This window comes from Zingiber officinale, chromosome 8B (genome assembly GCF_018446385.1).
Source record: "Zingiber officinale cultivar Zhangliang chromosome 8B, Zo_v1.1, whole genome shotgun sequence".
Taxonomy (NCBI): Eukaryota; Viridiplantae; Streptophyta; class Magnoliopsida; order Zingiberales; family Zingiberaceae; genus Zingiber; species Zingiber officinale.
Genome location: NC_056001.1, coordinates 39,119,981 through 39,132,480, shown reverse-complemented (window position 1 = coordinate 39,132,480; position 12,500 = coordinate 39,119,981). Strand labels below are relative to the sequence as shown.

At 39.4% G+C, this 12,500-nt stretch overlaps 2 protein-coding genes across 3 annotated transcripts; one reads left to right on the top strand and one right to left on the bottom strand.

The window, feature by feature from the left end:
• LOC122015867 lies at positions 1-1,208 on the bottom strand. The gene is made up of 2 exons (XM_042572932.1): positions 1,076-1,208; positions 1-698 (listed from the first exon to the last, which is right to left on the bottom strand). The coding sequence occupies exon 2, from the start codon at positions 671-673 to the stop codon at positions 98-100; it is 576 nt and encodes a 191-aa protein (XP_042428866.1). The 5' UTR covers positions 674-698; positions 1,076-1,208; the 3' UTR covers positions 1-97.
• On the top strand, positions 1,137-3,833 carry LOC122015866 (probable polyamine transporter At1g31830). Of its 2 annotated transcripts, none has more exons than XM_042572931.1 (3): positions 1,137-1,276; positions 1,531-1,660; positions 2,269-3,833. In XM_042572931.1, the coding sequence occupies exon 3, from the start codon at positions 2,311-2,313 to the stop codon at positions 3,730-3,732; it is 1,422 nt and encodes a 473-aa protein (XP_042428865.1). In that variant the 5' UTR covers positions 1,137-1,276; positions 1,531-1,660; positions 2,269-2,310; the 3' UTR covers positions 3,733-3,833. The 2 variants fall into 2 exon arrangements, with proteins under 2 accessions (XP_042428865.1, XP_042428864.1); XM_042572930.1 differs by having other exon boundaries at positions 1,531-1,670.
• The last annotated feature ends 8,667 nt before the right edge of the window (positions 3,834-12,500 follow it).

Here is a 12,500-nt window from a genome sequence, read left to right as displayed (position 1 = left end):
TTAAAGAAGAAGATCCCATAGTTTAATTGCTAAATTAACAAATTAACTGTGTCATCAAACTGGAGATTTAATCGATTAAGAGGGATTAACTCTTGAATTAAACGCAGCGCAAGGATTTGACGACGATGCCCTGCGCAATGCTGGCCAACTTGGCGTAGTCGCCGTCCGCCACCGCCTTCGGCAGCGGCGGCGCCCCCTTGCTGCTGCCCTGGCCGAAAGCGCTGCGGCACTTGGCCGCCCCTCCGGCGGCGATCCCCAGAAGCTGCGCCGCCTTCTTGTAGACGCCGATGGAGATGTTGTCGAGCGCGTCGCGCAGGTGCTCGGCGGCGTCGGCGTAGGCGTTGAGGCAGGCGTCGAGGCTGAGCTTGGCGCGCGAGTCGGCCTCCAGTTCCAGCAGCTCCTCCATCTCCGACTCGGCGCCGACGGCGTGGGTGACTGCCAGTTTGGTGGCCGCGGCCGCGAGTTCGTGCGGGTCGTCGGAGGGCGAGGGCTCGAGGGACTTGACGCAGAAGTCGAAGGGGACGCCGGAGGCGGGGCTCTTGTGGCCGGTGACTAGCTTGCAGATGCTCTGGATGCCGTCGGGGCTGGTGCAGGTCTGCGGGGGAGAGGTGGTGGCGCCACCGCCGCCGAAGGCGGAGAAGGAGAGGATGAGACCCAAGAGGAGGCGATGCATGTTGTCTGTCACTGTCAATGATGAACTGTAAAACGAAGTGGGCGATTAGATGGGCCTTTGGAAGAAGTTAGAGAATAAAAAGGGCTTTGCTGCAAATATATAGAGAGAGAGATTCGTCGATGAGTAGTGAGTCTAGCGGTCGAGCGAGTGAGGAGCGAGGGATGCATGGATGATCGCTTAATTTATGTTTAAAAAATAATAAAAAAGAGATAAAAATTAATTAAATAATGATCTTATTAATGCTTGTAATTAGAAGATTAGTTTATACGAGTGCGAAGGCTTTAAGTTGAGTTTGTCAATTAAGTATTAAAATTAATAATAATGACTTAATTTTTGGACCACTGAATTTAGATATTTTCAAGGGTCAATTTAGAAAATGTCCCTTCACATCGAGCGCCCCACCTGCAGAAGTCGCACCATCCGCTCACGCGCTGCTCCACTAACCGCCGACGTTGCCTCCCTCGCCGGGAAGTCTTCTTCTTTCGGCATCGTCCAAACCGCAGCCTCTCCCTGCTCCTTGAGCCAGTTCCTGGTCCCGGTCAGCTCCGTCACCTCCCCGGCGATCGCGCCCTGTCGTGATTGATACGCCGATGCGTAACCGAGGTTTCTTTTTTCCCTTGTGAATCCTCTTCTAATTGAGCGGAGTAGCTCTGCCGCTGCATCCGTTCTACGGATCTAGCCGCGTGCCTCCTTCCTCGTGTCACTGTGTGCCGTGCAGCTGGCTGAGGCTTGCTTTGGCCCTTGCGATCCCGTCGCGGATCGATCACGGGAGTGATCCGTGGCCCACTGGCCACTTGGCCTCCGCATATTGCTAACGCAGGTCATTTGTCATTACGCTGATTTTTTTTTTCTTCTAGGTTTTGGACTTGGGAATTGGGATTCTCAATCTTATCCCTCTCTCCCCTTCCTGCAGCTCGATGCGATGGGGGAGTGAGATATCGATACGACTGGAGACCCGATCCAGTCAATTGGAGGCATTCTCTTGCGGTAATTCCAGGTTCTACACAATTTCACCAAATTTGTTCTTAAAATTTGTCTGCCTGATGTTTATGCTGCAAATTTCTCCTAAAAAATTGATACAAATTTCATTCTCAGTTGAGATTTCTCTGCATTTGTTCTCCCTTTTTGTTCTGTTAGGCTAACGATATTGGTTGCGAACTACAAAATGAGATTTGTTTTTTTGTTGCTTTTATTAGTATCATACGTTAACTGTTTATAGTCTCCATGTTTCTCTGAACTATCATTTTGATTTGGTTCTTCTTTCAATATGCTTTTTGGTTGTTTCCAAAATAGCCAAAAATGATCTGGAATAGGAACATGTCCTCTCTCTTGTTTGTGATTTGATCCACCCTTTATCAACATGAAATGTATGAAGTTGCTCCAAAATTACTAAAATTTCCCATTTATTTGAAACCTTGATATCAGGAAGAAGGAACTAGCCCCAACTTACAGTGTCCCTTTTTGTGGGGATTTCTTGAAATCTTGTTCAATTCCATGTTCTATTCCCAAACTCCTCTTACCATGAATTAAATGTTAATCTCTCTATAAATGGTTAGATGAATAGTTTGTAAAGTTCTCTTCTACTTGACCTTCAGAAACTAAGAAATTCTAGACGTGCGGCACATATTTCCCTTCCGATGGCAGAACGTCGCCGTCCAGAAGGTAATTTCGTCAACGGTGGAGCTCCAAAACTAGAAAATATCCACAAAGTTTCTCTTGTCCCTCTTGTGTTTCTTATTTTCTATGAGGTATCTGGTGGCCCCTTTGGGATAGAAGATAGTGTTCAGGCTGCCGGACCGCTTTTGGCTATTCTTGGTTTTCTCTTCTTTCCCTTCATATGGAGCATTCCTGAAGCACTGATCACCGCCGAGATGGGCACCATGTTCCCGGAAAACGGAGGTTATGTGGTGTGGGTCTCCTCGGCTTTGGGCCCGTTTTGGGGGTTTCAGCAAGGTTGGATGAAATGGCTTAGCGGAGTCATAGACAACGCCCTATATCCGGTCCTCTTCTTGGACTATTTGAAGTCCGGTGTTCCAGCTCTGGAAGGTGGACTTCCGAGAACGTCGGCAGTGTTGATCTTAACAATTGCACTGACTTATCTGAACTATAGAGGATTAAACATTGTTGGGTGGATGGCTGTGTTCCTTGGGGTCTTCTCGATTGCTCCATTCATCTTAATGGGTGTAGTTGCGATTCCAAAGCTCAGACCTGCGAGATGGCTAGCGGTTAATTGGCACAGTGTCGACTGGAATTTGTACTTGAACACACTCTTTTGGAACCTTAACTATTGGGATTCAGTCAGCACTCTGGCAGGAGAGGTGGATAATCCAAAGAAAACTCTGCCGAAGGCTCTTTTTTATGCACTGATTCTAGTGGTCGTCGGTTACTTATATCCCCTCCTAGCAGCGACCGGAGCCATCCCCCTCGACAGGGAGTTGTGGACGGATGGTTATTTCTCTGATGCGGCTAAAATTCTAGCCGGGGTCTGGTTAAGATGGTGGGTGCAAGGGGCTTCGGCTTTATCAAACATGGGCATGTTTGTTGCTGAAATGAGCAGTGACTCCTATCAACTTCTCGGAATGGCAGAGAGGGGCATGCTCCCTGAGTTCTTCAGTAAGCGATCCCGCTATGGAACGCCTCTCATGGGGATACTTTTTTCTGCCTCTGGTGTGCTCCTGTTGTCATGGATGACTTTTCAAGAGATAGTAGCCGCCGAGAACTTCCTCTACTGTTTCGGAATGATATTGGAGTTTGTGGCATTCATAAAACTGAGACTGAGCTGCCCGAATGCTCCTCGGCCTTACAAAATTCCTCTAGGAACTGCCGGTTGCATTCTGATGGTCATCCCTCCTACTATATTGATATGTGTCGTTCTAGCTCTCGCGACGTTTAAAGTTATGACCGTGAGCATTTTGACGATGCTCGTCGGGTTCGTCTTACAGCCTTGTTTGAAACAAGCAGAAAATAGAAATCTCTTGAAGTTCTCGACGAACTCAGATCTGCCTGAATTTGAAGAAACAGAGCATGATGTTAGTACCGTAGAGTCTTTGATAGGTTAGAGGCCAGAATGCCACCAAATTTGCTCAATTTCCCTGTGCCTATGTAAACGGACATGTAGGATTATGGAATATATATATATATATATATCAACTTGTTATCATGCACAATTTATATGGCCAATTATTGGCGACAACCAACATGAGGAGCTGACACGGATAAAAATTCAATATTTTTCCCTTCTCTTCAAAACACACGGAGATATTTTTGCTATCTCTCTTTTATTCTCTTTGTTGGTTTTCAAAACCAAAGCCCTAAACCTTTTTCCTATTTTATCCCGCTCCTCTCTTCTCCCACGTCAGACTTTAGGCCTAGGCTATCTTCATCAGCGATCAGCTCGCGTGGAGTGATTTAGGATTTTCATCCAATATATATTGCTCATCTCCCTTCTCTCCTTTTCTACTCGTGTTTTTAATTGCACATTCCACGGGAGTTTATCAAGAACTGGAATGTGTCATTTTGAAAGACCAGTACCACTCGTGTGCTGGTTATCGTCAAAATGTTGGGTTTCAAAGTGGTGTCAATCAACGGTGTGTTGGTTTTCTTTTAAAACCAGCACCAATGCGGTGGTTTTGTATTGAGTTTCTTTCAAAATTGAGCAATAGTACGTTAGTGCTTGTATTAAAAAGTTAGCAATTCAGCGGCATGTTGGTGGTAGTTTTTGAAAGAAAATTAGCTACATGCTACCGTTCTTTAAATACCAGCACTAATGTGGCATTGTTCTGTGAATATCGACACCAATGTGCTGTTGTTATTTCAATAGTACCACCAAGTTGTTGTTGTTATTTCAACACTGCCACCGACATGTTGTTGTTCTTTCAATACTAGTACCAACGTGTTGCTATTCTTTCAAAACCAGCACCAACGTGTTCTTGTTCCTTAAAAACCAGCACCAACGTTCGTGCTGGTTTTTAAAGACCATCAGCACATTAGTGTTAGTTTTCAAAGAACAGCAACACGTCGGTGTTGGGTTTTTAAAATTTTTTAAAAAATAGTCAAATACCGATTTATATTTGTCTAGTAACTGATATACTATTTGTGCTCCTCCCTTACTATTGCTCGATTATCTGAATCAAACAATCTGCATTAATGGAAGAAAATCAGTGTGATACTCAGTTATACATTCCCCAAGTTGATAATAATCAAAAACCAACAACTAGGATGAAATTTTCATCACTGGAAGATATATTTTCATTCTATAATCAGTATGCACGAGAAATCGGATTTAACGTAAGAATAAACAATAGCAAAAAAATAAGAAAACTAGTGAAGTATTTTGGAAAAAATTTATATGCTTTTAGAAAGACATATAGATAGTCAACGAAATATGTAGATATAAGGTGATAAAATAAAAAAGACAATAGCACGTGGCGAACTTAGAATTGGATGTAATCAAAGATTTCATTGGTGAACAAACTGGACCTAATTGGGTTATCATTAACTTCATTGAAAGTCATAATCATTCACTCTCATCTCCTATGAAGGTACATTTGCTACGCTCGCATCGTAGTGTTTCAACGGCAAAGAAATCATTGACTCAACAATTTTCACAGGCTAATATGTCAACCTGTCAACAAGTATGATTATTGGATATAGAGTATGCAGACCTTAAGTATGTAGGTTGCACAGAAAGAGATATTAGAAATTTCAAGAAACAGCTAACGGATGAACAAAAGGATATCTATGTTGAAACAATGATTGAGTTATTTGCCTTTGAGAAAAAGAAGAATTCAAGTTTTTTCTTTGATTACTATACTGATTCAGATAACAAATTTTGTAAGTATTTTTAGACAGATCATGTATCAAAAATGACATATAGTGTATTTGGTGATGTAGTTGTATTTGATACAACAAATAACACCAATAAATATGGGTCAATTTTTTCACCATTTGTAGGAGTGAATAAGCATCACCAGACAATTGTTTTTAGTTGCGGGTTTCTAAGTGATGAGAAAATAGAGTCTTTTATTTGGTTTCTTAACAAGTTAATAGAAGTCATGCCTAAAGGTACACCAAACATGATCATCACTAATTAGAATCCTACTATAATGAAAGTCATTGTCCATATTTTCCCTTAGACAGTGCATCGATTTTATTTGTGGCACGTACTGAACAAATTCTCAGATAAATTAAACCCTTCGACTTTTTAAAACCACTATCAAAGTATAAAGAATGTCATTAATTCTACAATACCTGATAAATTTGAGTTGGCAGAAAGATGATTGTGTTTGCCCCTGTGCCCCCGCCAATCTGTGCTAGGGTCAACACGGAGGAGGAACACTTGATGAATTTGAAAAAAATGAAAAAAAAATGATAAATCCAGTTAGGGGTGTCAATTCGGGTGAGTCGGGACGGGTCGGGTCGGGTTGAGTTTTTTTTTTTTAACCCAACCCGAACCCGACCCGAACCCGAGTTCAACCCAAAACACCTCAACCCGAACCTGAACCCGACCAACCCGATCAACCCGACCCGACCCACATAACCCGAAAATCCTATTCAAAACGACTTTTTTGGGCTATTTTCCCTATAATTCTTCACTTTTATCTCAATACTCTATCATTATCATACAAACATGATATTAATATACATAAAAATATCTAAATTTTTAAAATAGAATTTGATTTAACCCCAAAAAAACCCACAAAACCCTATATTTAAGTCAACCCGGGTTGACTCGGGTCAACCCGAACCCGACCCGACCCAACCCGAAACTTTTTTACTCTCCAACCCTCCAACCCGACCCGAACCCGAAAATGCCCAACCCGAACCTGATTTTTTTCGGGTCGACTCGGGTTGGGTCGTCGGGTCAGGTTCATTTTTGACACCCCTAAATCCAGTTAACCTCATTGACTATCCCTGGGATGATGGACCCATCCTCATGGAAATTTTCCACCGACCACCAGAGTAAATTGGGAAGCGCACACGGCGGGCAGTCCAAGAGCCTAGCATCCTTTGGTTGTGCACCCCATTTGGAGGAAAAATTCTTGCAAATATGTCATAGTTGGGGATCGAACCGCGAGTGCCTAGGTGACAATCTGGATGTCCTACCGCAGCACTATAGCCCCGGGGACACACTTGATGAATTTGAGAAGTCATGACAAGAGGTTATTAAGTCTGCTAACTTGAAGACAAATGATTGATTGTCGTTGATATATGAATTGCGACAAAGGTGGACGCTAGTTTATTTTAGGCATATTTTTGTGCTAGAATGTCAAGTAGTCAGAGATCTAAGAGCTTACATTCTTTTTTCAAGAGGTATGTCTCAAATAAGAACTCATTGATAAATTTTATCACCTGTTTCAATAGGGCACTAAGAGACCAAAGATACAATGAGCTAGTTGCGAACTATATTGATATGAATGAGCATCCCAAAATTAAGATAAACTGATCAATGGAAAATCAAATGGTTAAGTTGTACACAAAAAAGATATGACTAGAGTTTCAAAGTGAAATGAGTGATAGTCATGGTTATTATGTGGAACAAGCATTTACATTAGGTAACTCATTAGTTTACCATGTGCTAAATTTTCAAAGTTGTTCTTCCTCTAAACCAAGGGTGCTCACACATCACTAACAAATGGACTACATATCCTATAACTGTATGAAATTTAAGTTCGAGGGCATTCCATGCAGGTATATATTAGTTTATTTTCGTATCAACCAAGTGTTTCATTTGCCTGATAAGTATATACTCAAACGATGGATACGAGATGCAAAGGTTGGTTCTGGTTTTTTTGTAGTGAAGGAAAATATAACCGATGATCCAGAAAAATTTTTAATGACAAGATACTTAAGGTTATCCTTTAAAACTTCAGTAATAATTGATGATGCATCTTTGACCGATAAAGGAATACATTTCTTGGATCAACAATTAGATTCTCTCTATAGGGAAATTCAAGAGAGGAATATTAGTAAAACATGTGGCAATAAAAGTCAAAAAAAAAGAAATCCATGGATGAGACCCTTGGTATTCTTGATTCATTTTGAGTAAGAACAAAGGGATGTGTGAAGAGATTGAAATCATCAAAGGAGAAATCAACATTAAAGTCCAGGCTATGTTGTGGATACGAGCTTCGAGGTGTGTCACATGACAAACACAATTGTCCAAATTTGCAATAAGGGTATGTGTCGATTAATTCTACATTTGTATTATAATTTTAATTCCTGATCGTCAAATAGTTTTATTAAAGTTTATAAATATGATGTGTTGATTTTAGATCAATTATTGATAATCAAAATGCGACAAGTAATGATGACACATTTGAAGAAACTTTCTATCTGTAGCTGATACTATCAAAGTTTTTATTTATTAAATTATATTGGATAATTAAGAAATTTAAGTTAGTAATTGTCATTATTATTGTAGGTTCCAACAATATGGTGTAGGATGAATGAAGGTTTAACATCTTTCTTCTATTTGTATTCTTCATTTTCAACATCATCTTTGTTTATTATATTCTTCAACATACGTACCTTTCGGATGATTTCATTAACTAAATTATAGCTTAAAAATGATAAAGTAAGTACTTTAAATTTTTCTCTAGATGAATTGGAGTTAATATCTTGTAAGATTAGGATCACTGATGACAATGAAGCCCTACAATTATTGCTTGTTATATCTTCGCCGCCAGTCGCAGTTTTAGATTTTAACCGTATACTTAAACTAGCTTACATTCCATTTTATAGTTACAAGTTATTGGTAATTATATGTCACAAAATGAAATATTTTATAATTTTCCTATATGCTAGCTATTTTGAATCTGCGTTGTTTCCATTAGATAGGATTGCTAACTGATTCTGTTATGTAAAAACATAACATTCTCTTATATTATGATTACACATGGAAATTGATTCTATTTTATAATCATTCTCTTTATAATTCTATTCTCTTTATAAACAGAACATTCTCTTTATAATTCTATTTTAGTGTATCCGAATACAAACTTTAGAAATTGATTCTTATATGAAGAACGAATTTGGACATTCATTTTGTATAAACCATTCATTATATTATGATTACTACAATTTGCTTACTTTGATTTGCATCACACATAGGTTTATATATGAGGATTTGGCATGCCTTATACTCTAGACATTAGATTTGGCATATTTGGCCTATGTGTAGAGAATTTCCCTCTTGTGAACTGGAATTTGTAAAACTGTCATTTTTAAGTCTTGGATGATATTTTATATTTGTCATAGATTAATTAGAAGTTTACCATTTTTTATGAACTAAGCTCTTTTGTAAATTTACCATTTTTTATCAACTCAGCTCTTTTGTAAATTCTACCCATCTTGACCGTGAAATGATATCATTAGATAAAAGTCATTGATATTGTTATTTATAAAAAGCTCACTAACAAGATATTGAGTTTGAAGAGGTCAAAAGGCAATGTTACTATTGGTTTTGCAATACCAGAACCAGCGTTGGTGTTGGTATTGCAAGATTAGGGCCAATATCCATGCCACTTGGCACGCGACAATAACTTTCAGTAGGAGTGTCATACCCATGTTTGGAGGGCATAAATACATTCTAGACACTTACCTCTTCCATCCCAAACCAAAATTTCAGAAATCGAATATCTCTAGGTCAATCAATGAGTTTCGGTCAAAATCCATTGATAGACTTAAAGGGATTAGATCGGACTTATTCCAAGTTGTAAGGGTTTATATGGATCACAATAGTCAGAATATGCCCTCAATTATTGTTTATATATCTTCAGAATGATGGTCCAAACGGATTGAAGCTTTGTTAACATAGTGGTGCTGGTTTTCCAAGAACAGCGCTATGAGGGAGTTGTTTTTCCAAGAACATCGCTACGCTGTAGTTAGTTTTGGAAAAATAGCGCAAAGGACCGTGCCACTTGACATGCGACCATAAATTCAAGTTGGAGAATCAGAACCAGGTTTAGAGAGTATAAATATATTCTACACATTCACCTCTTCCTATCAATATTAGGATTTCATAAATCCAAGACCTCTAGGTCGGTTTCGCTCAAAACCCATTACGGGAGCTAGAGGGGTTGGATCCAACCCATTCCAAGTTCTATCAATTCATATGACTCACACAAGTTAGAATACGCCCTTGATTACTATTTAGATATCTTTCCAATGATGGACCAAACTGTTGGGATTTTCGAACAGCAAAAATTACTTTTTACGTTGCGGAAACCTCAAAATCCCATGCCACTGGATCCGTGCTAAGAAAATAATTTCAAAAATTTTACGTGTATGAGTTTCTAAACCTAGATCTACTCTAGATCTACATGGTAGAGAGATTACCCTTGATGTGAAGCCCTTCGCTTATCCCGCTCGTCCAAGTTTGCCGGATCTCGAGATTGTTCAAGTGGACACTCCTCTATACGTATCCACACGAACGATTAGGTGGAGAAAAACCAAAAAAAAGGTGTGCTAGCACCTTTGAAGGTTCGGCCAAAGTGGAGGAGAGGGAGAGAAGAGAAGAGAGGAGGAAGAAGATGGAGTTACACACACAAAATGAAACTCCCACAATCACATTAAGTGGCCGACCACTTCAAAGGAAGAGGTTATATACCTCCATGGGATATCAAGAGTTACAACTCTTGATCTCCCTCATGAGGTGGCACACACATGTGCTAGCCTTGATGATGTGACACATCATCATTAGTCCACTTAATGTCAACTCACAAATGAGGTGGCAATGGTCAAGTCAAACTTGACCTTTCATCTTCCTCTCAAGTCAAGTCAAATTTGACCACTTCTCTCCCATGGTTGATCAAATCTAACCATTGGTTCAAGTCAATTTTAATTTAATGAATCTCTATTCATTGAATTAAATTGGCTCAATGAGTCTAAGTCCAAATTAGACTCATTTAACATATGAACCAAATTGAGTCCAACTCAATTAGTTTACTTTGGATTACTCTTAATCCAATTTGGTTCATCATATGAACCTAATCCTCTTGGTTCATCAAATGAACCTAATCTCCATCTAATTGCCCTTTGTGTGTGACCCTATAGGTTTTTGTAACGTTGGCAATGCTCTTAAACTCATTTAGAAGCATAAGTAATGAGCGGTATCTAGCAATACATCATTACTATCCAAGTTACAAGAATGTTGAGATTCAACATCACCTTGTGACTACTAGTTGTGACCCTTCACAATATATGACAAGTGTCCTTCTATCCTTGACATCTAGATTGATCAATGTGAGGCATAGACCGTGTCATCCTCTAATCAATCTAAATCTTGAACTCCAAGTAGACTCACTCTAATCAAATGAGCTCAATATCTCATATTGACTCACTTGGACATGACCATGCACTTAGTGGTCTCACTCTATCAAGAATAACGATGTCACTCCCGTTATATAGGAGGGATAGATCCCATCTACATCACTCACATTCCTCCGCATAATTTGTTACATACCCAATAATCGCCTTTATAGTCCACCCAGTTATAGGTGACGTTTGATGAAGCCAAAGTATGTAACTCTTTATGTAGGGAATCATGGTGACTTCAGGTCCAAGGACTAATATTCATAATAATAGCCACATGAGAAAGTATATGACACTCATATAACAATCCATGATACTTTCTCATGGCGGGTCATTCAGTATACATTCTCCAATGCATACCCATGTGCCAACTTGATATATCTATATCCATGACTTGTGAGATCAAGTCATCAAGTTGACCTACATGCTAGTCTCGTCGCATTAACATTGTCCCTGAATGTTAATACTTGACTAGGAATGATTAAGAGTAGTGTCCCCTATATCATCTCACTATCGATTCAACCAATCGATTGATATAGGTAAGAACCTTCTACTCAAGGACGCTATTATACTTAGTTATTTGACACCAATACAAGTAAGTATAATAACCATAAACAAATGCCTTTATATACATAAGAAATATGATACAATGAGTCCATACAACAATCATCAAATGATTGGCTCTAGGGCTCTAGCTAACACAAACAGATTGAATATTTGTTAACATAGTGGTGTTAGTTTTTCAAGTACATTGCCATGAAGGAGCTATTTTTCTAAGATCAGTGCCACGCTGTAGTTGGTCTTGGAAAAATAGCACCAAGGTCCGTGCCACTTGGCACACGACCATAAATTCAGGTTAGAGTCTTAGAATTAGGTTTAGAGGGCATAAATAGATTCTACATACTTATCCCTTCTTATAAATACTAGGATTTCATAAATCCAAGGTCTCTAGGTCAATCAATGTGTTTCAGTCAAAATCTATTGATGACCCTAGAGGAGTTGGATCAGACCCATTCAAAGTTATATCGTTTCATACAACTCACATAAGTCAGAATATGTCCTCAATTACTATTTAGATATTTTTCCAATGTTGGTCCAAATCGGTTGAAGTTTTGTTAGCATAGTGGTGAAGGTTTTATAAGTACAACACCACATCGGAGCTATTTTTTTGAGACCAACGTCACGCTGTAGTTGGTTTGGAAAAACAGTGCCATGGTCGCATGTAACTTGGCACGTGGCCATAAATTCATGTTGGAGCCTTAGAACCAGGTTTTGAGGGCATAAATAGATTCTACACATTCACCCCTTCCTACCAATACTAGAGTTTTAGAAATTCAAAGCCTCTAGATTAATCAATGAATTTAGGTCAAAATCTATTGATGGCTCTAGAGGAGTCGGATCGGACTCACTCCAAGTTATATGGGTTCATACGACTCACACAAGTCAAAATATGTCCTCAATTACTGTTTAGATATCTTCTCAATGTTGATCCATTTGGATTGAAGATTTATTA